This window comes from Sus scrofa, chromosome 6 (assembly GCF_054392235.1).
Source record: "Sus scrofa isolate SSC_HxYL_T2T_F1_AM1 chromosome 6, Sscrofa_HxYL_maternal_Yorkshire_Landrace_v2.0, whole genome shotgun sequence".
NCBI classification, from domain to species: domain Eukaryota; kingdom Metazoa; phylum Chordata; class Mammalia; order Artiodactyla; family Suidae; genus Sus; species Sus scrofa.
In genome coordinates, this window is record NC_139388.1 from 96,759,155 (window position 1) to 96,783,303 (window position 24,149).

At 55.5% G+C, this 24,149-nt stretch overlaps 1 protein-coding gene across 35 annotated transcripts; it reads left to right on the forward strand.

Moving 5' to 3' along the window:
- Positions 1-23,799, forward strand: MAP7D1 (MAP7 domain containing 1). Of its 35 annotated transcripts, none has more exons than XM_084963885.1 (18): positions 1-307; positions 13,481-13,831; positions 14,025-14,093; positions 15,286-15,449; positions 16,129-16,243; positions 18,100-18,210; positions 19,378-19,500; positions 19,597-19,763; positions 19,865-20,013; positions 20,782-21,134; positions 21,395-21,572; positions 21,658-21,796; positions 21,902-22,006; positions 22,254-22,307; positions 22,514-22,559; positions 22,642-22,738; positions 22,851-23,044; positions 23,206-23,799. In XM_084963885.1, exons 1-18 carry the CDS (start codon positions 262-264, stop codon positions 23,214-23,216), a joined length of 2,472 nt encoding a protein of 823 aa, XP_084820011.1. In that variant the 5' UTR covers positions 1-261; the 3' UTR covers positions 23,217-23,799. The 35 variants fall into 35 exon arrangements, with proteins under 35 accessions (XP_084820011.1, XP_084820012.1, XP_084820016.1 ...); XM_084963886.1 differs by having other exon boundaries at positions 22,517-22,559; XM_084963890.1 differs by having other exon boundaries at positions 21,422-21,572.
- Positions 23,800-24,149: the final 350 nt, after the last annotated feature.

A 24,149-nucleotide genomic window follows, 5' to 3' on the forward strand; every position in this document is an offset into this window, starting at 1 on the left:
GGCCGGGACTGGGCCGGCGACTGGCAAGGAGCAGAATCGCGGCCGGAGCCGGCAGACACTGGGCGGCCGGCGAGTCCGAGCCCGCAGGCCACCAGCCGAGTCAGCCTCGACCTTCTCCGGAGCTCCCTCCACCTCCGAATCGTTGCCCGCCGGGCCGGGCCGGGCGTGATGCGCCGCGGGACCCCTATCTTGGCCGCCGGCCGCCGCCGCCGTCGCCGCTGAGACCCCCGAGATACCCCCCCCAGCCGTAACGCCGCAGCCATGGAGAGCGGCTCGCGTTCGGAGCCGGGTGCCGGCGCACCCCCAGGTATGCCAGAGGATAGATGGGAGAGGGGCATCTAGGGGCCTCGGGAAGGCCGAGGATGAGGCCGGCCCGCTCAGCGGGGACCCCTCCCTCGCCGCGCCCTCTGACCACTTGGAAGTTTAAAAATAAAGGCTGTGGCGGCGTCGGCGGCTCTGGGCCACAGACGCATCTTCTGACAGCTGCCCCCTCCCCCACCCCGGGCGCTGGGAAGGCCTGAGCGGCGGGGTCCGCCGGGACCCTGCTGTGGAGTTGCTGGTGACCCTTCTGCCCCCGTCCAGTGTCACCTCAGCTTCCCTGCCTCTACCCACCTTCCCAGTCCACCCCAGGCCTTGAAGATCTTCTTCTCCCGAGTGGGGCGTCTGTCCCCCTCCCCATCCCTGATGGGCACGTGTGACCCCTGCCTGGATGTGTGTGTCGGGGGTCCAGATTTTCAGGCCGGAAGCCTTGCATACCGAAGCCTAGGCCCTGGCGCCCCCCACGCCCAGGCCCTGGCCCAGACCTCGCCCCCACCCCATCCCTCCAGCTGCCGCGCAAAGGGCCTGTTGCTGCAGAGGGCTGGCCGGGAGGGGAGGCGAGGGGGAGGTCTCTAGCGGCGGCTGCCAAGTAACCCGCCGGATAAAGGCGAGGGGGAGGGGGAAGCGGCATTGTTTGGGGCGAGGGCGGGAGCTGGGGAGTGGGCTGATTCCCCTGCAGCCTGGCCTACTCTGGAGCCCACCCAGTCCGATTTGGGGAGGAGGGGGCCAGAAGTAAATCTGTCCATCCTGTCGTCCTCCTTTTCAGCCTCTCTGGGTCTGAGGCTTTCCCTGGAGAATGTACGAGGCCGGCACTCCAGGGACCTGCCACATCATTCCTCAGCCTGAGGCCTCAGATACCTACCTTCTTTTGACACACACACACACACACACACACACACACACACACACACACTCCCCCCCCCCGCCCCCCTTCAAAGCTCTCCTCTCTCCTCCCCTCACCCCACCAACCACCAGTGCCGGGACTTCTGCAAATCCCATTCGGATCTGGGAGCAGCTGATGAGGGGGTGGGGACAGGTTTCTGGTTGGGCCTGGGGTTGGAGGGAGGGATTTCTCTTTCTCTTTCTTCCTGGAAAGGGAGGGAAGAGCATGATTACTGAGGACCCGAGTTCTGTTCCCACTGACTCAGGGGGGAGGTGGCCCCAACCCCACACCTCCAGAGAGTCCTAGAGCCTAATCCCTGTCACCTCCCTGCCCCCTGGGGTGTAGGCCCAGGATGAAACAGTGTCTATGGGTGCGGAGAGCCCAGGACAAGGTGGAGCCGCTTGGCTGTGGGTGGGCTCCTCCCCATGCCAGTGTGGGTGCTTCAGGGGGACCCTGTGGGTATGGGAGCTGACGGACGCAGAGGGGAGCTTATCAGACTGGTGTAGTTTGGGAGGTTTGGAGGCTGTGCTGGAACAATGGCACTTGGGTCTGTTTTGGCCCTGCTGAGCCTGAGAGGGGACATTCAGGGAGGCCTAGCCTGGGCCCCTTCCATCTGCTTTTTGGCCCTCTGCAGCTGAGGGTCCCTGGCACTGTGTGTACATCGGGGCCCGAATGGAGGTGATTACTGGGCCATAGATGACGGCTGGGGTAGGTGGCTGGTCTACAAGTAGGGCATATAAGTCGGATATTGGGGCTGAATATGAGGGCACGGGTGGAATACTTGAGGGGCCTGGGTGGGTCCTGCATACGGGGTCCTGGATTGGGCGGACTCTTCTATACACAGGGGCCAGAATGGACTTACGTGAGAATCTGGGTCAGATGGTGGCCGTCCCTATACAGAAGTCGAAGGTGACAAGGGGCCCTATGAGTCAAGGGCTTCCTGGGAGTAAAGACAGTATCCCTTGTATGTGCCCTGTGAGAGTGGGGGGCATGGGTCTGAGACGCTGAGCACACATGACAGGATCCTTGCTCTCTTTGAGTTCCCTTTGCATGGAGCGTTAACAGGAGGCCGCATGGAGTCGGGGATGAGTGTGGACTGGAGCAAGTGACTTACCTTCTCCGGCCACAGTTTCTACAAGGAGCATTTTGGGTTAATGTGAGGGTTAGAGATGATGGAGCTACAGGAGTCTGGCACACAGAAGCCCGCAGTACGGTGTTGTCACCATTATTGTGGTCAGGCTCACTGGAACTGGTGCCAGCAGGAAGGTACAAAATGTGGGGGAGGCAGGGGCAGGAATTGGGTGTCAGTTTGCTTAAGAGTGTAGACTCTGGAATCAAACAGTTTCAATCTCCCTTCATAACTTGCACTGTGTGACCTTAGTTAAATTTTCCCATCGATAATATGACAGTAATGTTGGAAATTATACACATAGAGACATAGAGACATTGGGATCATTAAATTAGAGGAACACATAATACACTCAGGAGAGGCCCTGATACATAGTTAATGCTCAATAAAGGCTATTTATTTTTATTGTTATTATTTTTAATTCCTTTAGAGGCCTGAGGAGGTGGTATGGATTAATTAGAACTTCAAGAGGTAGGAGTTCCCTTGTGGCACAATGGGTTAAGGATCCAGCATTGTCTTGCAGTGGCTTGGATCACTGCTGTAGTGTGAGTTTAATCCCTGGCCATGAACTTTCGTGTGCTGCAGGTGCGGCCAAAAAAAATAATAATTAAAAAAAAGAACTTCGAGAGGTGAATGTAGGCCAGAGAGCAAGGGGGAGGTGGGTTCTAGACAAACATGAGCCGAGATGTATCTGGGAACAGAGGGCCCCTTTACTTGGAGTGGCACTGTGGGAGTGGGAGAGAGACCCATGGGATGGGTGCCACTATCCAGCACACCCATACTTATACCCACCTTGTGCCAGCTGGCTGTGCCATCGGCAGAGAAGTGAATCAGAGCTCCTCAGGGAGCTCTGGACCCAGTGGGGAAAGCAGATGTGTCCACTGCTGGGAGGCACAGGTGGCATGGTGATACAGCAGTCAGTGGGCTCTGCCTGGGGAAGACCTCACCCAGGAGGCATTTGAGGTAGACCTGAACGGATGAGGAGATGTTGGTGAGGCTGGCACGATGGGCCATGTCTCTCCATACAGCAGCCAGCCTGGCTGGCAGCTCCCACCGACAGCTTCTGTCCCTTCTTAGGCTGGTGGGCCCAGTAATGAGGCCCTTAATGAGCCCCTAATGTGCAGTCACACATATGCAAATGAGGAGGAAGGGGCACCAGGCCAGTTCACCACCCCACTCCCAGGGATGGGCATCAGCTGGTGGTGGGCCAGGCTGAGGGAGCAGGGAAAGAACTCAAAGCAGAGCCCAGGCTGGGGTGGTGGCGCCTGAGGGCATAGGGCAGGTCTCAGGTCTGACCAAGGCTGAGAAGGGAGTTTGGTCACAGGCATCTGGGAACCATGTCCTTGGGTCCCCACTGGGCCTTGGGACCAGTGAGGCAGCCAACAAGCCAGGCCCAGATAATGCAGCTTTGTTGGTGGTGGCAGCTCTGCCTGGCACTCCGGGGCACAGCCTTCAGTGTCTCCTCCTTCACCCCTCAGCTGCAGCTCTGCCCCAAGAGGAGGTGAGAGAGCATGGTAGGGTTAAGAGAACCTGGTATTGAGTGCTCTTCACCAGTTGTAAGAGGAGATTTGAGCCAAGCATAGACCCCCCTGGGTGAACCTGCTTATCTCCCACTCCTATTTATTAAGGACCTTCTCTGTGCCAGGCATAGTGCTTAGCATGTCCTGTGCATTGTTTCATTTGATTCTCAAAACTGTCCCATGTAGGGACTAGTATGACCCTGATCTTATAGATGAGGCTCAGAGAGGGACATAACTCAAAGTAAAACACAGCCAGGTAGTGGCAGAGGCAGGATTCCAACCCAGGTCCAGCCTTATGCACCAAAGCCAGCTAGTGACAGAGTCTGGCCCACTCTGCTTGCATGACTAGTCTTCTGTGGACGTCTTGGGCTTAGGGACCCTGTGATCTTTTCTCGGGCCGGCAGAGGTAGAGCCAGCAGAGCCCTGGGTCCCCAGTGCATCCTGAAGGGTTCGTATCTGAGTAAGTCGGACCGGAAGGAGGCCCTGGACTCAAGCAGCGGTGATAATTCAGCCAGTGGGCCGTCCTCAGGCCTTGGCCTAAGGCTGGGCCTCTGATCTCAGCTTCTAGGCCCCAGTGTGGGCAGCCCTGCTGGGGCTGAGGGAGGGCCCAGGCTGCGGGATGGGGTCATTTCCTGCCGCCTAAAATAACAGGAAGTGGGTGCTCCTGATTGGAGGCTGGGAACAATGGCCGCCAGCCGGGCCAGAGTGCTCCTCAGATCTGCAGTCTCAGATGGGATCCCGGCCTTATCACCCACAGAGGCCCATGGCCTCGCCCCCACACCCTGCTGCAGAGGGCCTGTGGCCCAGGTTCAGAGGACCGCTGGAGCACGCAGCCCCTCTCCTAGTTCACTCCCTCTCAGCGCCGGCCCAGCTCTGGTCAGACCCCGAGCGATGCTGCCCACTAAGGGTCCCCTCTGTCCAGCCCCACAACCAGGCATCTCCCAGACTTGTCCTTCCTGCCCACCCCCATCCTCCCAGCCCAGATCTGTCCGGGAGAGGAAGCCCAGGAGGCTGCCCCCTTTGGGTAGCAAAGGGAAGGTACAGACTGTCCCCCTGATTCAGGTCCTGAACCCAGCTTTGCTGCTCACCGGCTGTGTGACTTAAGCAAGTGTCTTAGTCTCTCTGAATCTATTTCCTCATTTGTCAAGTGGGGTAACGATATCTCCCTCACACGATTGTGGCAAAGATGAAAAGGGCTAAAGTGTTAAGGCGTTTAGCTGTGCCTGACCCAGCATTAGCTGTTGCTGCTGTTAACTGGACTTTCTCTGGACCCAGGGAAAGGAGTGCCCAGAGGGGCGGGCCCGAAGTGACCTGGGTGAGGCTGTATAAATACATGGGGACATGGTGTCTCTGAGTGCTGTATGAATCTCTGAGGCTTTGTCTGTGCCCGAGGGGGGGTGGGCCTGGCTCTGTGTGTGTGTGTCTAGATTTCTGAATCCCAGTAAGTCAGCTTCCTGTATGTAACAGGGGAGAGAGGAAAGAATGTGTCTTGTCCCTGGCCATTGTCTCTCTGTCCACATTGTCTGGGTGTCACTGTCTGTCTGCAGTGTGTACTCTGTGTGTGTGTGTGTGTTTGCCCCTGTGTCGGCCTCCCTGTCTCCATTTGTCTGGTCCAGTGCTGCCCCCTAAAGAGCTGCTGCAAGAGCCAGGAGGGCCCTGGCTGGAGGTGCTGACCTCTGCCTCCCCACGCTCCCCCGTCTGTCACCCCCTCTCCTGGGCACTCCCTTTCTCTGCCCCCTGGAGGAGGGCCACTTGCCCCCACCCAGGCTCAGGTGCCCCACTTCTTACCTCCTGGTGGCCAGCCAGGGCAGGAGCCTACCTTCCCTGCATTCCTGCCCTCTGAGCTCAGGACCTGCCTGCCCCACCTGTACCCTTCACCTTCACGGGGGAAACCTCCCTGGGGGCACCACTGAATCACTTCCTTCTTCAGGGAACAGACAGGCGCCGTGGGGAGGGCTGATGTGACACCCACCAGAAACAGTGTGACATAAGGGTTTTGTCATCAGACAGGCTTGGGCCCAATCCTACCTCTGACACTGACGTGAGCAGTTCATTTAACCTGTTGAGTAAGTGTTCTCACCTGGGGAATGGGGCCCTCCACGGCACTTTCCTTTTGGGGCTGTAACAAGAACCAGACGAGATAAGGGAGAGTGCCTGGAGTTCTGTGGGGCTTCAGTAAGTTAGTTTTGTTTCCCTTCCTGGGCTTAGGAGCTGGCAGAGCACACACAAAGCTCTGATACGGTGAAGACATTTGGGGTGAGAGAGGCCAGGCTTTGGAGCAACGTGGGGTTTTACTAGGTTGCCCACAGTGCATCTGTCCATCCATCTACCCATCCATCCAGATATTCATTAAACAGACAGAGTTCCTATTCTTTGCTGGGCAGGTCTTATATAAGGCTTTGGGCTGCAAGAAGGATTAGGACCCAGTGTCTTGGGATTTCCCATCATGGCTCAGCGGAAGTGAATCCAACTAGTATCCATGAGAACATGGGTTTGACCCCTGGCCTCCCTCAGTGGATCAGGGATCCGGTGTTGCCGCGAGCTGTGGTGTAGATCGCAGATGGGGCTCAGATCCCGTGTTGCTGTGGCTGTGGTGTAGGCTGGCAGCTGCAGCTCCAATTTGACCCCTAGCCTGAGAACCTCCATATGCCTCTGGTGCCCCCCCCCCGAAAAAAAGTAAAAGCGAATAAAGACCCAGTCTCTTCTCTCCACCAGCTCTCCACTGCCAGGGGCAAGGGCAGCAGGCAGCCAAAAAAGGCAGACTGAGTTATCAGTGTTGTGAGAGGAGTTGTTGGGGTGGGAGGAGGAAGGGATAAGAGGAGAAGCCTGCCAGCTCCCGGAGGGTGGAGATGAGGAGTAAGCACCCTGAGACATGTGACAGGCCCTCAGAGAGACTTGGCCCTGATCTTTCTGCAGTCCCTCTTGGGGCTTTTGGGAAGATAGGACTTACTGACCTTACAGCTGGCTCCTGCACCTTTGCCCTGCTAATGCTTTTTGTGCCAAGAAATAAATACAAACTATCTGTCTCTTATCCAGTTCTTAACAAATACTTCTGGTAGATTAAAAAACCTCACAATTTGACACGGACAAAAATAAACTAAAATGAAGCGGCTGAAGTCCCCATCGTGACGCAGCGGGGTCGGCAGTGTCTCTGCAGCACCAGAGCCCAGTTTTGATCCCTGGCCTGGTACAGTGGGTTTAAGGATCCAGCATTGCCACAGTTGCAGCGTAGGAGGCTGCAACTGTGGCTCGGCTCTGATCCCTGGCCCAGGAACTCTATATGCTGCTGGGTGGCCAAAAAAGAAAAAAACAGAGTGAGGTGGCTGAAAGATCACATCTGATGATTGAATTGGGGATAACCAGATATTGGTTTAATCATGCCAGATAGATAATTAACCAAAGAAACAATTCGGCATAACATAATTAGTCCGAATAATACTGTCCCAATGACATTTCATCAGGGTTGGCATGATTCTGGGGAAAATATTTGTATTCAGGGTCAGTAGTCCGCCAGCTCAGGAGAAGCATTCCAAACTCATGCTGCTTGCCGCTTGAGTTTTTCTTGTTGAACTGCCGGAGTCAACGCTCATTTATTACTTTTATTAACTTCTACCTGAGTACCTTCGTCCAGGAAGCTGCCAGATGCAGTTGACATGGAGTTGTGTTGCCTCCCTTCAAGGGTTTATCCCTTTGCAATAAATTGCCACACGGATTTACTCTTTATTAGAGTAAAAAAAATCTCCTTCTCTGTGCACCTGCTTTAGGCGAGGGTGGCTTCCTTCTACAGCACTTTATTCTCATTCAGCAGTGACTTGTGACTGTCTCCTTGTACTGGGCACCATGGGAGCTGCTGGCGATGCAGTGGCGAGCAGAGCAGGCGTGGCCCAGCCCTTGTAGGGCTTCCTCAGTCTAGGGCGAGGCTGACAGTAACAAAAGAACCACACAAGGAAGTTTAAAATTGTAACAGTCACAATGCTCCAAACAAGAGGCAAATGAAGCCACGACTATACATAAGGAAGGAATTTATCCTGCTCCAAGAAGGCTTCCCCAAGGAAATGATGCCTAAGCTAAGATCTGAAGGGTAAATGGGAGTTACTAAAGAAAAGAGGGAGAGGAGAGAGCATGTGCAAGGGCCCTGCGGCAGAGGGAGCACTCATGGCTATCAGAATTAAAAGGTCAGTATGGCTGGAGTGTAGACAGCAAGTGGGGAGCAGGGGAGCAGAGGAGTGGCTCCAAGAGGAATAGGGGAGGGAGACAGGGACTGCAGCCTATGCCAGCCACATTTGCATTTGGAAACAATTCCTTTGGCTGCTCTGTAGACCAGTGTGGAAATACATAGAGCACTGCGGCGAGGGGGGGGGGGCTTTGCAGTCATCCAGGGAAGAGAGATGCTGATGATATCTGCCAGGGGTTCAGTGGTTTATTCATTCAGCAAATAGCAGTGGAGCACCTATGTGCCAGGCTCTGTTGGCCTCAGACAGAACAGCTAACAAAGTAGACAAAAACTTGTACCCTCATGGAAATTATTTTCCGGCAGTGGGAGACAGTGCTAAAATGGTGCCGATGCTTACAGAGAAAAATAGAGTTGGAAGGAAAAAGAGTACAGTTTGGAAAGAGGAGAGAAACTTCAGCTGCAGTTGGTGGTTTTAAATGGAGGAGGTCAGGGGAGGCTTGACTGAGAAGTGACCTTCAGGTAAAGACCTGGAAGAGGTGAGGAAGTGAGACATGCAGGACCCGGGGGCAGAGAATTCTGGCAGAGGGAACAGCAAGGGCAAAGCCCCGAGTCAGGAGTGTGCCTGGCACAAATAAGGGACAGTGGCCGGAAGAGACAGAGCAGGGGGAGAAGGGGAGGAGGAGAGGAGGCCCAAGACTCAATGGGCCGACGATCAAGGGTCCCAAAGGGCCTTGGAGGTCACTGTGATGCCTTTGGTTTGTCCTCCCCATGAGATGGAACATCTTGGGAGGATTTTGTCAGAGGAGCGACTTGACCTGACTTATCATTATTATTATTATTATTTTTATTTTGGCTTTTTAGGGTCGCATCTGTGACATATGGAAGTTCCCAGGCTAGGGGTGGAATTGGAGCTGTAGCTGCCAGCCTGTGCCACAGCCACAGCAATGCCAGATCCGAGCCACATCTGCAACCTACACCACAGCTCATGGCAATGCCGGGTCCTTAACCCACTGATCAAGGCCTGGGATCGAACCCACATCCTCATGGACACTAGTCAGGTGTGTTACCACTGAGCCACAATGGGAATTCCTGACTTATTCTTGAACAGAATCATTCTGGTGCTGTGGTGAGAAAAGACCAAAGGGGGACAAAGAATGGCAGCAGGAAGTCTTTTTATGAGATGATAGTGGCTGGACCAAGATAGTGGAAGTGGAGATAGGAGGGATTGAATTCAGAATATATTTTGCCAATGGAGCCAAAAAGATTTACTGAGAGATTAGATGGGAGGCATGAGATAAACGATTCTAAAATGACTCCAAGACTTTGGGCCCAAGAAACTGGAAGGACTGGGTTGCCAATGACTGAGATGGGAGAACTGGAGAAGGAGTAGGGTTTGGGGGGGAGAGAGCAGGAGCTCAGTTTTGGAGGGTGAATTTGGGGCATCACTAAGACCTGCAGGGGTGTTAAGTAGGGAGTTGCATGATCGAAACTGGCACTCAAGGGAGAGGCCTGGGCTAGAGATACAAATTTGGTCGTCATCAGCAGAGCAGTGGTATTTAAAGCCGTGAGTCTGGATGAGGTCACCAAGGGAGTATGTGTAGACAGAAAAGAGATGAGGTCTGCCCCTGAGCCCTGGGGCGCTCTGGTGCTAAGACGTTAGGGAATTAAGGAGGGACCAGCAAAGAAGCCTGAGGAGTGACAGCCAGCAAGCTGAAGGAAGACCAGGAGAGTGTGTTGTCTTCAGAGCCAATTGAAGAAAGCGTTCAAGGGGCATTGAGGGAAGGACCGTGTCGAGTGCAGGACGAGGACCAGGAAGTGGCTGCTGACTTAGCACCGTGGAAGTCATTTGTGACCTTGAGAAGAGCAGTGTCATGGAGCAGTGGGGGTGACGTGGACTGATTCTTTCTGGCAGGTGCTGCTTATGGAACTCTTGCCAGGTGCCAGAAACGAGGTACCTACTCACCATAGGTCCCAGCAACTCGGTGAGAAAACTGGGGCTCAGACAGGTTCAGGGCTTGCCCAGGGTCCCTCAGCAGAGCTGACTGACATCCCCCACTCAGGCCTGTCTGACTCTGAAACCTAAGATCTTTCCACCCGGCTGCATCAGAGGCCCAGGTGCAGATCCTTCCAGGCCTCCTCCCTCTGCTTCCTCTCAGGCTTCCTTCACATGGCTAGTTGGGAGCTAGCTGGAGATTCACCGTCTTGCCTGGTGGGTGTGATTTACCTCGGTGTAGACAAACATCCGCCTACCAGTTTTCCTTGCAACACCTGTAGCACGCACAGGTGCTAGGAGAATGGCAGTAAACAGGCCTCACCCTCAGCCTTCAAGCTTTGTGCTCACACTTCTAGGCCTTTTAGTCCCAGACAGTCCTGGGTTCAAATCCTGCCTCTGCCATGTGCTGGTTCTATGACCCTGGGCAGATCACTTAGCGGGGTCAACTTTGATTGTCCCATCTGACCAATGGGGATGAGAATCTCTGCCTCTCGGAGCTCATTTGAAGGTTCAGGGCGCGGACACCGAGGGCCCGGTTTAGCTCTTGTTCCATAGTGAGTATTCTCTAAATGGTTGCCACTAGTTTTCCTGTCCACTGGAACTGGGAAGTAGACTAGCCGTGACCAGGCAGCCTTCTGGACCTGGTATGGGGAGAGCTGGGTGAATTGTCCTGAGCCTAGAGGCTGGCAGAGTGGGAGGGACCACTGGGGACATAGGTTCTTAGCTGGGGCTCCACCTTGGAGCCCCAGGCAACTGGAAGGGAAGGAATGCGGGGGAAATAGTGTGAGCCTCAGACAATTTCATTGTGTAACACAAATTACCTAATACTGCCTTAAACAGAGGCAGGAGGGTGTGAGGGGTAAGAGCATAGGCTCTGGGGACCAACACTGGGTTCGAGTCGAGGCTTCTTCACTTACCAGCTGAGTGACCTCAAGTTACTTTAACCTCTTTTTGCTTTACCTTCCTCCTCTATCTGGAAGAGATATTTATATGCCTCTTTCATAGGTAGTGTAGTAAGGATTACAACTAAGGTGTGTAAAAAAAATTTTTTTGGCTGCACCCACGGCATATACAAATTCCCAGGCCAGGGAATCCGAGCTGTGATCTGTGCCACAGATGTGGCAATGCCAGATCCTTAACCTGCTGTGCCACAGTGGGAACTCCTAATATGTGTAAAATGCTTTCAACATAGGAAGCTCTCAAGAAATATGTACGTGTTAGTGGTAAATGTTGTCACTAACACTCATCATAATCCCATGAAATAGGTGCTATTTGCATTTTATGGAAGAGGAGCTGTGGCACAGAGAAGGTCTGTAACTAGCCCAAGTTCACACAGTGGGGAGGCCAGATATTCAAATAGTCTGCCTTCAGAGCCTATATTCAACTACTGGACACCTGTCTCCTTGAAAAAGGTGCCCAGAGTTCCAAAGCCAACTGCTGGGGCATGTTCTCTCCCTGTATACATGCTGTCACCCATAGGGATGGGGAATTTGTCACCTCCTGAGAGTGTCAGGGTTCCTGTGTGGTGGAGGCACCTGGTGAGAGTAAAAATTGCCTCCTTAGATTGACCTTTCTGTGGACCCTGGCCCTGATCTCTTAGTCCAGGTCAGTGGCTGTGTCCCCAGTGGTCCCCTCAGTGCCCAGAGGGTAGCAGCAGACGGCACCAAGGCTCAGCATGCAGAGGCTTCTCTTTGGCAGCTTCATAAGACCCACAGGAAAAGAGAAGGAAGTGAGGTTTCTGACACATACTCTTCCAGGCGCTTCACTGACATCCTTGCCGGCTTGGGCTCATAGACCCCATTTTACAGAGATGAAAACTGAGGCTTAGAGAGGTTGAACAGCTTGCCCTAAGGTGACCTGCCCTGGAACAGGCCCTCTCGTCCTGTCTTGGGTGGTGAGGTCAGAATCAGGCCTTCATCCGGCTGACTCCAAAGCCTGTCTTTCAGTTGCCCTGTGGTACATTCGTGCTCGCAGTGTGGACATGGATACACCCAATCACGCGCTTCCTTACTCTGCACTCTGGTGGCTTTTACACGAACTCTGAAATAATACTTTTTTTTTTTTTTTAATGATCACACTTGTGGCATATGGAAGTTCCTGGGCCAGGGACTGAATCCAAGCCAAGCTGTGGCAATACAGGATCCTTTCCACTACTCCAGGCCAGGGACTGAACCTGTGGCTTTGCAGCTACCTGAGTCATTGCAGTCAGGTACTTAACCCACTGTGCCAAAATATTAATGTCTAAAAGAAAAAGTCGGGGAGTTCCTGTCATGGCTCAGTGGTTAATGAACCTGACTAGCATCCATGAGAACACAGGTTCAGTGCATCCCGGCCTCGCTCAGTGGGTCAAGGATCAGGCGTTGCTGTGAGCTGTGGTGTAGGTCGCCGACGCGGCTCGGATCCTGCATTGCTGTGGCTCTGGTATAGGCTGGCAGCCACAGCTCCGATTGGACCCTTAGCCTGGGAACCTCCATATGCTGCAAGTGTGGCCCTAAAAAGACAAAAGGCCAAAAAAAAAAAAAGAGAGAGAGAAAAGTCTGACGGTGGTTGGGAAAGACAAAAGATGAGGAGGGGGGTGTGGCCAGTCGCCTACTCACTGTTGGGGGCACCAGTGCTTATGTCCCTCCCCCTGGCCAGTCCCATGTGCAGTGGCACTGCCTGAGCACCAGGCCTTGGGTTGGGCCCTGCAACCCCAAGGTAAAGCCAAAAGGTGAGGGAGGCAGACATGGAAACCAATCATTACCATTTGGTGCTCTAATAACTACTATAAACTTCTCCTTAGTTTTTCTGATATACCCTGCTCCCTTCTGCCCCTTGGCAAATGCTCCTCGCTTAGCAGAATGCTCTCCTGCTTGGTTTGCCATCTCCAGCACATCCTGGATCTCAGCGTGGAAGCCCCTCAAATACAGGTTGACCATCTCTGCCATGCTACCCAAGACGTGGTACTTAGGCTGTACTATAATTGCCCAGCTACTTGTCTTCTCTGTCCTACTAGAGTGTGGGCTCCACACAGGCAGGGGCTATGGCCAATTTCTCACCATTACATCATTAATACCTGGATCAGGGCCTGGCACATAGTAGGAACTTGATAAACATGTTTGAATTAATGAAAATCAGCTGGGAGTTCCCGTCATGGCTCAGTGGTTAACTAACCGTACTGGCATCCATGAGGATACAGGTTCGATCCCTGGCCTCACTCAGTGGGTTAAGGATCCAGCATTGCCGTGATTTGTGCTATAGGTCACAGACATGGCTTAGCTCCCGAGTTGCTGTGCCTATGGTGTAAACCAGAGGCTACAGCTCGGATTGGACCCCTAGCCTGGGAACCTCCATATGCCACAGGTGCAGCCCTAAAAACAAAAAAAAAGAAGAAGAAAATCAGCTGGACAAGGGAGAGAGCTACCTGTTGAACTGATGGCACAGATGTTCTACTTGACTTTCTTCTCTTGTGTTGGTTTCCCAGCTGTGGCAGCCAGGACCCCGCCAGAGCCAAGACCTTCTCCAGAAGGTGATCCTTCCCCACCACCACCGCCACCACCGATGTCAGCCCTGGTGCCCGACACTCCCCCAGACACCCCCCCTGCCATGAAGAATGTTGCTAGCCCTAAGCAGCTCCCGCTGGAACCAGAGAGCCCCCCCGGGCTGGTTGGGCCTAGACCAGCCTCCCAGCAAGAAGAGCCCCCTCTCTCAGAAGTGAAGAGCAGGGGACCGACCCCTCCAGCCACAGGCCCACGGGATGCCAGGCCTCCTCGAAGGAGCAGCCAGCCATCGCCAACGGCAGTGCCAGCCTCCGACAGCACCCCCACCAAGCAAGGTATGTGTTGCTGTCCCTAGTCCTGGACCCAGACCCAGCTCTGGATAAGGCCACCAGAGGGAGTCTCCTTGGCCCTGGAGGAGGTGGGAAAAGGCATGGGGATGAGGCATGGGGGGAGGGCCCTGAGGCTGACTCCCCCTTGCAGGGGCAGCCTCCTGACCTAGATCTATCCCTTCTTATTCTCTCTATTAAGATGTAAAGAAGGCAGGGGAGAGACACAAACTGGCAAAGGAGCGGCGGGAAGAACGGGCCAAGTACCTGGGTAAGTGTGTGGGAAGAGCAGCAATGGCATCTTTTTTTTTTTTTTTTTTTTTTTTTTTTGTCATCTTTTTGCCTTTTCTAGGGCTGCTCCCAAGGCACATGGAGGTTCCCAGGCTAGGGGTCTAGTCAGAGCTGTAGCTCCCGCCCTACACCACAGCCACAGCAACACGGGATCCGAGCAGAGTCTGCAACCTACACCACAGCTCATGGCAACGCCACATCCTTAACCCACTGAGCAAGACCAGGGATCGAACCTGCAACCCCATGGTTTCTAGTTGGATTCGTTAACCACTGAGCCACGATGGGAACTCCCAAGCAATGGCATCTTTAGCATCAATACCATCAGTATCCTATTGAAACATGAACTCTTCTGGAACATTTAGCATGGGCACTGTGCTAAGAGGAGCACTACATTATCACACTTAACCCTCTCTCTACCCATTTGGGTTTTGTTGTTGTTGTTGTTCTTTTGCTTTGTTTTGTTTTGTTTTAGGGCTGCACCTGCGGCATATGGAGGTTCCCAGGCTAGGGGTCAAACCAGAGCTACAGCTGCTGGCCTACGCCACAGCCACAGCAACACGGGATCTGAGCCTCGTCTGTGACCTACACTGCAGGTCACAGTGGATCCCCGACCTATTGAGTGGGGCCAGGGATCAAACCCACATCTTCATGGATACTAGTCAGATTCGTTTTCGCTGCACCACAATGGGAACTCCCCCTCTACCCATTTTGAAGATGGGGAAACAGAGGCTCAGAAAGACGAAATCTTTTGCCTGAGCCACACAGCTAGGGGAGGAGCTGATTCAGACTCAGAAGGCCCATCTACCCCGAATCATGGTACTTGGAAATCTGTCCTGGAGGCCCTGAAGTCGGACAGGGACCTGGCGCTCAAGAGTTTGTATACCAAAAAACAACAACAAAAAAAGTTTGTCTCTCCTTGCGCGCCCAGAGACTGTGAAGCCAAAGAGGGAAAAACAGGCCTCCCTTGAAGGAATCCCTCATCCTGAGCCCGAGCCCATCCTCAGGATGCCCTTCAATTTGGAGGGGGCGGAGTCTGAGAGCAGAGGCCCCTCCCCACCAGGCAGGCGGAAGACCCGCCTAGGAGGGAGGAACAGGCCGGGCTCGGGAGGAGACTCCTGCCGGGCTGGGCGCGGCAGGACCCCTCACACCCCCTGGGACTCCTTTCCCTACAGCGGCCAAGAAGGCGGTGTGGCTGGAGAAGGAGGAAAAGGCCAAGGCGCTGCGGGAGAAGCAGCTCCAGGAGCGCCGGCGGCGTCTGGAGGAGCAGCGGCTCAAAGCCGAGCAACGCCGGGCAGCCCTGGAGGAGCGGCAGCGGCAGAAGCTGGAGAAAAACAAGGTGCGCTTGTGCCGCTTTCCGACCAGGCACGTGTGGCTCTGTGTGCGTGTGTGTGCACACTTCTGCACGCTGACTCAGTGGGCATGCACATCTGGGTTCATGTGTGCAGCTGTGTCCTGTGGGGACTGCAGACCATTTGGTTCTGTATGTGCCTGGGTGGGCACCTGTAACCAAGTGCTGTGAGTGTGTGTATGCCTGTGAGTAGGTGTGCAGAGATGTGTCTGTGTGAGTGTGCTGAGTGAGCTCCTAGTCAGAGCTAGGACAGCCTTGGCTAGAGCACCATGAAGAAAAAGGAAGAAAAACGCAGCCTGGCCCTGCCTGGGACCTCGGGCTGAAAGCAAACACAGCCCCAAGATCAGGACCCTCAGTGCCAGTGGCTCAGTGCCAGTGGCATCCCAGGCCGGGAGAGTCCCACCCCCACCCCGTCCTCAGAGAAACAGCTCATACACTCAGGAAATGAGTCAAGAACAGTGAAAAGCTCCCCAAGAACGAGTTGAAAGGGATCTGTTGCAAACTGTCTTTAATCATAGTGAGGACTCCGTAACCTTGGTTACTTGTCGTGAGTCAGGGAAACCTTCTCCCGGATGGGGAGGCACCGTTCCCAGAGAGGGGGGAGTCGTTCTCCCAGGTAGGAAGAGCAGTGCTGAGCCCAGACCTCTCCCCTACCCCTCCCCACCAGGAGCGCTATGAAGCAGCCATCCAGCGGTCAGTGAAAAAGACGTGGGCTGAAATCCGGCAGCAGCGCTGGTCCTGGGCAGGGGCCCTGCACCACAGCTCCCCAGGACGTAAGACCAGTGAGTGGGCTGGAGGGGTTGTGGGGTGGGAGGGGGCGGCTGGGGCCTGAGAGGTAGGGGAAGGAAGCAGCTTCAGTGCTAGGAGCTGACCGCTCCCTGCTGCAGGTATGCCTTGCTTCATGTGACTTTCGTCTTCTGGAATGATCTGTAAACCCAAGCCTGTAAAATCAAGTCCTTCCCAAGGATTTCCACTGTCAAGTCAGAGGTGGACTCTCTTCATTTGGTTTGCTCTTCAAACCTCTCACTGGAGTTCCCTTCGTGGCTCAGCAGAAACAAATCATAACTAGCACCCATAAGGATGCAGTTTTGATCCCTGGCCTCAATCAGTGGTTTAAGTTAAGGATCCGGTGTTGCCGTGAGCTGTGGTGTAGGTCACAGACACTGCTTGGATCTGGCGTTGCTGTTGCTGTGGCGTAGGCCAGTGGCAACAGCTCTGATTTGACAACCCCTAGCCTGGGAACCTCCATCTGCCGCGGGGGCGACCCTAAAAAGCAAGGAAAAAAAAAAAAACTTCTCATTTTATTTATTTTTTATTTATTTTTATTTTTTGCTGCACTCACAGTGTGTAGAAGTTCCTAGGCCAGGGATCAAACCTGCACCACAGCAGTGATCCAAGCCGCTGCAGTGACAACACTGGGTCCTTAACCCACTGAGCCGCAAGGGAACTCCCAAACATCTGTCATTTTCGATTAGCCTTCTTTGCTCATGTCAATTACTATTAGCCAATGATACATAAAAGAGGACTTTAACGCCCTACATACACTGGATATTTAAAGAACCTATCACCTCCTTATTTACCTGTCTTGGAAGGTAGATTTTTGTCTCTGAGCTTTGCTCACATAGGGCCAGCCCAAATTTTGGTCTGACTTTTAACTGGCATGTATGTACTGCTGTGTTTGGATGTCTTTATGTAATGGCAAGAGTCAGTATTTCTCCTTGTGTATCTTTTGGTGTATGTGCTCATGGATCTGTGCGTTGTGTGTCTTAACATGTGTTTGCCTTGGTGCGTCTGTGGCCTTGTGTACCTCCGTGAGAACTCCGACGTTAGTCAGAATCCGGTCAGGATCCCTGCTCTGGCATTTGCACTGTGACCTCTGACTTCTCGCTTTCTCACTTTCTTCGTCTGCAAAGTGGGGGGAACAGTGGTACTTGCCTCTGAGGTTGTAGGTAGAGGTTTGGGAGGATCAAGTGAGGTAACGTGCGTAGTGCCCAGCACAGTGCCTGGTACATGGTAAGCATCCAACAAACGCTAGCTCTTACAAATACGATGAAGTTGCTTCAATGTGTTTGTGTCTGTGTGCATCTTTTTCTGTTGGTGTTTTTGTTTCTATATCTGTGCATGTCTGCACACACGTATGCATGTACCTGTCACTCTGTATGCCTGTGCCTGCATGTATATGTATGTCCCTGTGAATATATGGATTTGTGTGAGTTGACTTTGACCGTGGGTTCTTCTGCTTGGGAACGTCTCTGCATTTGTCCCAGTATGTGGGTGTTGCAGCCATAGCGCCTTGGCTGGGCAGTGTCAGCAGGTGCCAACGCGGGGTCGTTGTGGGGGAGGGGTCGCAGCGCCGAGCCCTAGGGAATGACTTCCTGGCCAGGAAGGCTGTAGTTTCTCTAGTTTTACTCCATCTCCTTCCTCTGTTCCTTTTCCATCGGCTCCCCCAACCCAGATTATCTCTGGTTACCTACCTCCCCACCCCCTCCCAGAGCCAAGTCTGCCCCCTCCTCCCCTTCCTAGCCTGCCCACTCCTCCCTCTCCCACCCTACCGGCGGAGCATACTGCATGGAAGGCCTCAGTGCCCCCCCTGGCTCCCGTCCGGCCCGGCCCTAATGCCGTGTCTTTTCCCCTCCAGGTGGGAGCAGGTGCTCCGTGTCGGCAGTAAACCTGCCCAAACACGTGGACTCTATAATCAACAAGCGGCTCTCAAAGTCCTCTGCCACGCTCTGGAACTCCCCCAGTAGAAGTAAGAGAAGGCCCAGCCCTCCTCCCTCCAGAGCTCCTTGTAGCCCCTCCCAGGCCTCCTCCAGAGCGCAGCAAGAACCCCAGGTCCCAGGAGCCCTCACAGACCCCAGGTCTCCATCCCTACTCTATCCTTCCCGGGGCCCTGCACCCCTCTGGGGAGCCGGCATTTGGGTCTGGGCCCTGGGAACAGAGGGGTGCCCTGTAGGGAAGGAAAACAGAGACAAAGGGCAGTGTCCCAGCAGGCAGAGAGCCTGTCTGGGGCCTCAAGAGCAGGTGTGCAGGTGGGGAGAGGGGTTGGAGGGTGGGAATGGGCAGGCAGTCTCATCCCCAGTCTCGGCCAGCAGGCCTAGACCAGCCTTAGGCAGGTGGCCTTGCCCCTGAGTACCAGACTAGCCCGGGTGCTGTGTGTGGAGGGGCCCTCTTACTCTGATGCAGCCCTGCCTTCTCTGCCTTTAGGGCCCCAGTCGTGGCCTTGGCTGGTTCCAGAGCTGTGGCTAACCAGGGTGGCACAGCCCCTGCATTCCCACCATGCCCTGGTGCTCACATGTGAAGGGGCCATGGTAGGAGTTATTTATAAGTTTCTCCTGCTTTTATTTGGTTGCTCCGTTGCCTGGCAACCAAATCAGCTGCTGTACCAACCCCACCTGACTGAAGCCTAAAAATAACCCAGCAGCTGAGGGGACAAAGCAGGGTGGCCCAGGGCAGCCACGCCCCCTAGCAGCCTCTCCTGGCATGAGCCGCCCCAAAGCTGGGCTTCTCCTCAGTCAGAGGAGTACAAGGACCCTCACTGTCCCAAACTCCTGGGGGCATGCCTCGCCAGGCCAGCCCTCTGAGAGTAGGAGGAGCAGGGCCCTACAGTGGGCATTGGGTCAGCCACCATGCCTGGGTGGCTCTTATGGATACTCACGGTGCACAGCCCTGTCACCTGGGAAGAGCGGTAGTCCCCTGAAGCCATGCAGGATGTTGCCCTGGGAAGTGTCTTGTTGCCTGGGTCTGCAGCAGCGGTCAGACCCCAGGGTGGAGAAGTGTAGCCCCTGTGCTTGGGGGCGAGTCCTCCTGGGGTAGGCTCCTTGGGCTCGGCGTGGGGATGGTACCTGCCCGGTCCCATGCCTCTGCCTGCCCACTGCAGCCCTGCGGTAACCCCCACTCCCGGGCATTCTCTTTCTAGATCGCAGCCTGCAGCTGAGCGCATGGGAGAGCAGCATCGTGGACCGTCTGATGACGCCCACCCTCTCCTTCCTGGCACGGAGTCGCAGTGCAGTCACACTGCCCCGAAACGGCCGGGACCAGGGTAGGGGCGGCAGCCCTGGGAGAGCCCCCGCGAGGGGCGGGGCAGGGGCCAGCCTGGCGAATGGGCCACGCCCCGACCGCACTCATCCCTCCGCAGCCGTGCCCGTGTGCCCACGCTCAGCCTCCGCCAGCCCCCTGACACCTCTGTGCAGCGCCCCCCGAAGCGGGCACCGCTGCGTCCCTGCGGGGGAGCGAGGGGAGCGCCGCAAGGCCAGCGCCGGGGGCAGTCCCGCCCCAGGCCGCCTGAGGCCAGAGACCTCACTGGTGAGTAGCCACACAAGTGGGGACAGGGAGCCCAGCCCAGGGAGCGTTGGCACCATTGACCTCTGGTCTCCTTCTTCGCTCTCCTTTCCCTGCCTCACCAGGTGCAGAAAAAGGAGAAAAAAGACAAGGAACGAGAAAACGAGAAGGAGAAGAGTGCCCTGGCCCGGGAGCGCAGCCTCAAGAAGCGCCAGTCACTGCCTGCCTCTCCCCGCCTGCGACCTCGCCTTTCTGCCGGCAACGCCGACGTCAGGTGGGTCCAGACAGTTGGATGGGGCCTGATGATGGCCAGGCCAGACAGCCACCTATCCGTCCACTCATAAATATGCCTTGGGCACCACACCTCTAGAATGAAAGCCCCTTGAGGGCAGATTTTTTTTTTTTTTTTTAGGGCCATATCTGCAGCATATGGAAATTCCCAGGCTAGGGGTTGAATCAGAGCTGCAGCTGCTGGCCTACATCACAGCCACAGCAACACCAGATCTGAGCTGCATCTTCGATCTACACCAGAGCTTGTGGCAACACCAGGTCCTTAACCCACTGAGCGAGGCCAGGGAACAAACCCGTATCCTCATGGATACTAGGCGGGGTCTTAACCCACTGAGCCACAATGGGAACTCTGGAGTGTTTTGATTACTGAAGTATCCTAACACCTAGAATGGTGTCTGGCATCTGGTAAGCACTCAACATACACCTGCTGGACCACAGTGGGTGGTCCTTCCAAGCACTATTCTGGGTTCTGAGGACACTTCCGTGAGCCAAATCAGGCCTGTACTTACTCATTAATCTTACTGGCTATTGGGGAAACACATTAATCAAAGCATCATACTTGAATATGTGATTATGAACTAGGATATATGCTTTGAAAGGAGACTATATGGTTCTTTGAGAGCATATAAGGTGGGGATGCTGACCTAGCCTGGGGAGGACACTTCCCTGGGGAATTGACATGCTCAGAGTGTGTACATCTGTGTGTGGACACTCTGTGCCCTCAAGGTCTAACTCTTCCCTTTTCTCTCAGTCCCAAATCCAAGGCCCGGCCATCCTCTCCCTCCACATCCTGGCACAGGCCTGCCTCTCCCTGCCTCAGCCCAGGGCCAGGTCATGCTCTGCCCCCAAAACCACCATCCCCCCGAGGCACCACTGCATCACCCAAGGGGCGGGTTCGGAGGAAGGATGAGGCAAAGGAGAGCCCCAGTGTGGTGGGGCCCGAGGATAAGAACCAGAACAAAGGCAAGGCCAGTGACGAGAAGGAGCCTGCAGCCCCAGCCTCACCACCCTCGCCTGTGCCCTCACCCACCCCAGCCCAACCCCAGAAGGAGCAGCCCACAGCGGAGATCCCTGCAGGTGGGCATGGAGAGAGGAGGCCAAAAGGTGGGCAGGGTGGAGAAGCCCACTTTTCCTGTGAGGGGGAGGTGGACAGGGTGTGGGCAGCAGAGTTGCCTGGGATCGGGTGTTGGGAGACAGCAAGAGGAGGCTTCTGCTAGAGAGGAGGACCTCACTACTCAGAGTCCATGGCAGAAGTTGGGTGGGTGGGGCTCCTGCCTTAAAGTTCAGGAGGCAAGGAGCATGCCGGGGTGATGGAGATGCTTGTGACTGGTGTGTCTGATTACTGGTCCTGGATCCCACTCCAGATACCGCTGTCTTGACCTCACCCCCAGCCCCTGCTCCCCCGGTGACCCCTAGCAAACCCATGGCTGGCACCACAGACCGCGAAGAGGCCACTCGGCTCCTGGCTGAGAAGCGGCGCCAGGCCCGGGAGCAGCGGGAGCGCGAGGAACAGGAGCGGAGACTGCAGGCGGAAAGGGACAAGTGAGCACGCCCTCGGGACTGAGGGGGCCTTTACAGGGGCTGGAGAAGAAGGTGGGGATGAGCCTGAGTACCCTCTGTCCTCCAGACGATTGCGAGAGGAGCAGCTGGCTCGGGAGGCCGAGGCCCGGGCAGAGCGGGAAGCGGAGGCCCGGAGGCGGGAGGAGCAGGAGGCCCGGGAGAAGGCGCAAGCCGAGCAGGAGGAGCAGGAGCGACTGCAGAAGCAGGTGCCTCACGGGGCGGGGCGCGGGCGCCTCCTGGTGGCGGGTCGGGGGCTGGCCCGGAGGGATCGCAAGCCTCCTGCCTAGAGCTCACTCGCGGGTCTTTGGCAGAAAGAGGAGGCCGAAGCTCGGTCCCGAGAGGAAGCGGAGCGGCAGCGTCTGGAGCGGGAGAAGCACTTCCAGCGGGAGGAGCAAGAGCGGCAAGAGCGCAAAAAGGTTTGCTGAACTGCAGGGGGCGCAGGGTGGGCGCTGGTGGGCGGGACCACCTTCTGGGTGGGTCCCTGCTTAGTTAGTGGAGTTAAGGTTAGGGCCTCGCCATGGACTTGTAGAGGGCAGAACCAGAAGGGGTTGGGGCGAGGTCTGGTTCCTGGGCCTGGAAAGGGTTGGTGTGAGCTGGAAGACCCTGAGACTTGGGACGGGGGCTGGCTGGTGGAAGATCTAACTGCTGTGGGTCTACACACAGCGCCTGGAGGAGATCATGAAGAGGACTCGAAAGTCAGAAGCTGCTGAAACCAAGGTCAGGATGCCCCTAAGAGCAGTGTTGGGAGTGGAGGTCGGGTGAGGAAAGGAGGTTGGGGGAGGGCGTAGGCGTGGAGGAAGGAGGCCAACAGGGGGGCCTGCTGGGAGGCTGCTCAGGGTCTGGGTTGGGAAGAGAAGAATTTTGCAGCTCATTGGGGTGGGGCCAGATAGCCCCTTGAGCCTGACTGCTCTTCCTCTTTAAAGCAGAAGCAGGACAGAAAGGAGGCCAAGACCAACAATTCCAGCCCAGGTAAAGGCCCGCTTCCCTTGTCTCCCTCCCCTTTGCTCCTCATTCTCTCACCAGCGCCTAACTGATGGCTCTTTCTTCCCAGTGATAGACCCTGCAAAAGCCATGGAGGCTCGACCCTCAGGGCTGCAGAAGGAGGCTGTACAGAAAGAGGAGCTGGTCCCCCAGGAGCCTCAGTGGAGGTACCAGCTCCCAACCCCAGGGGCCCTGAGCAGGGAGGCAGGGTCAACCTGGAGCTGTGGGGGGCCTGGCCTGTCCTGGAAGGTGCCTGAACGTTGGCCCCTGCATCCACAGCCTGCCAAACAAGGAGTCGCCAGGGTCCCTGGTGAACGGCCTGCAGCCTCTCCCAGCGCACCAGGAGAATGGCTTCTCCCCTAAGGGGCCCTCTGGGGACAAGAGTCTGGGCCGAACGCCAGAGGCTCTCCTGCCCTTCCCAGAGGCAGAGGCCTTCCTCAAGAAAGCAGTGGTGCAGCCTCCCCAGGTCACAGGTAGGGCTCCCTGTCTCCTGGACCCACGTCCGTACCTCCCAGCAGCCCTCCCCGGCCTCCTCAGTCCTGTCCTCTCTTCTCCTAGCTCTGCCAGAGGCCCTCTCACACTGGGCTTGGGGCATGGCTTCCCCTGACTCTTTCCCCTCCTGCTTTCTCTCCAGAAGTCCTTTAAGGGGTTGCCTTGGATCCAGGCACAGCTATGAGGGCTCCTCTGCATCATCTGCCAGGATGTCTGGAAGAGAAAGAGACAGAACAAAGCCGGAAGTGGCCTGGGCCCCTGGGGGTTGGGTCCTCTCTGTTATTTTTAATCTGCACCTTATAGACTGATGTCTCTTTGGCTGGAGCCAGACCCTGCCCCTCAGTGCATTCGTGTGCTCACACGCGCGGACACCCGCATACACACACATACACTCACAGCCTCTCTGGCCTCCTCCCATGGGGAAGGGCCACCTGTAGTATTTGCCTTGGTTTGGGCGGGGTACAGTGGATGTGAATACTGTAAATAGCTCGTGCTCAGACTCCTCTGCGTGGAGGGGGCGGGTGCAGGAGGCAGACCCTCCCAAGACTCCCTGGGGAGATCTTCCTCCCTCTATTTAACTGTATCTGAGGGGGAACCCAGGTCTGGGGATGGGGGCACCTTGGGCCACAGGATACTGGTTGCTTTAGGGGTACCCGTGCCCCCTGCCCTCGCCTGGAATCAGTGTTATTGCATCTGATCAAATTTCTCCAGAAATAAAGTGAGAATAATTCTGCCAGTCCTGTCTATCCCTGGGGCTGGTTGGGGACAGTGGCCTCTTGAGTTCCCAGAAGAACTTGAGGAGCCAGGACCTAGGGATAACCATCCATAGCTGGTACCAGCCCTAGACATCCTGCCTGTGCTTTTCCATTTTGTCATTCATTCATGTGTTCATTTAACAGAAATAGTTACATCCGCTCTGTACCAGGCAGGGAGCTCTGTGCTGGGGATCCAGTAGTAAGAAAAAGACACAGTCTCTGTTCTCCTGGAGTTGACAGTCTAGCAGGTGAGCATCATAAGCACTGAGATGCCCCTTCTTCATCCCATACAGAATCCTGATTCTGTTCAGGTGGCTTTCTTCCTCCTGGA

Bases quoted from the DNA above. Each gene is read 5' to 3' on its own strand.
- MAP7D1 (XM_084963883.1), top strand. From the start codon at position 262: ATGGAGAGCGGCTCGCGTTCGGAGCCGGGTGCCGGCGCACCCCCAG. The intron at 18,211-19,377 runs GTAAGAGAAGGC...TTCTCTTTCTAG, and splicing joins CTGGAACTCCCCCAGTAGAA to ATCGCAGCCTGCAGCTGAGC. The intron at 21,573-21,657 runs GTGAGCACGCCC...TCTGTCCTCCAG, and splicing joins CTGCAGGCGGAAAGGGACAA to ACGATTGCGAGAGGAGCAGC.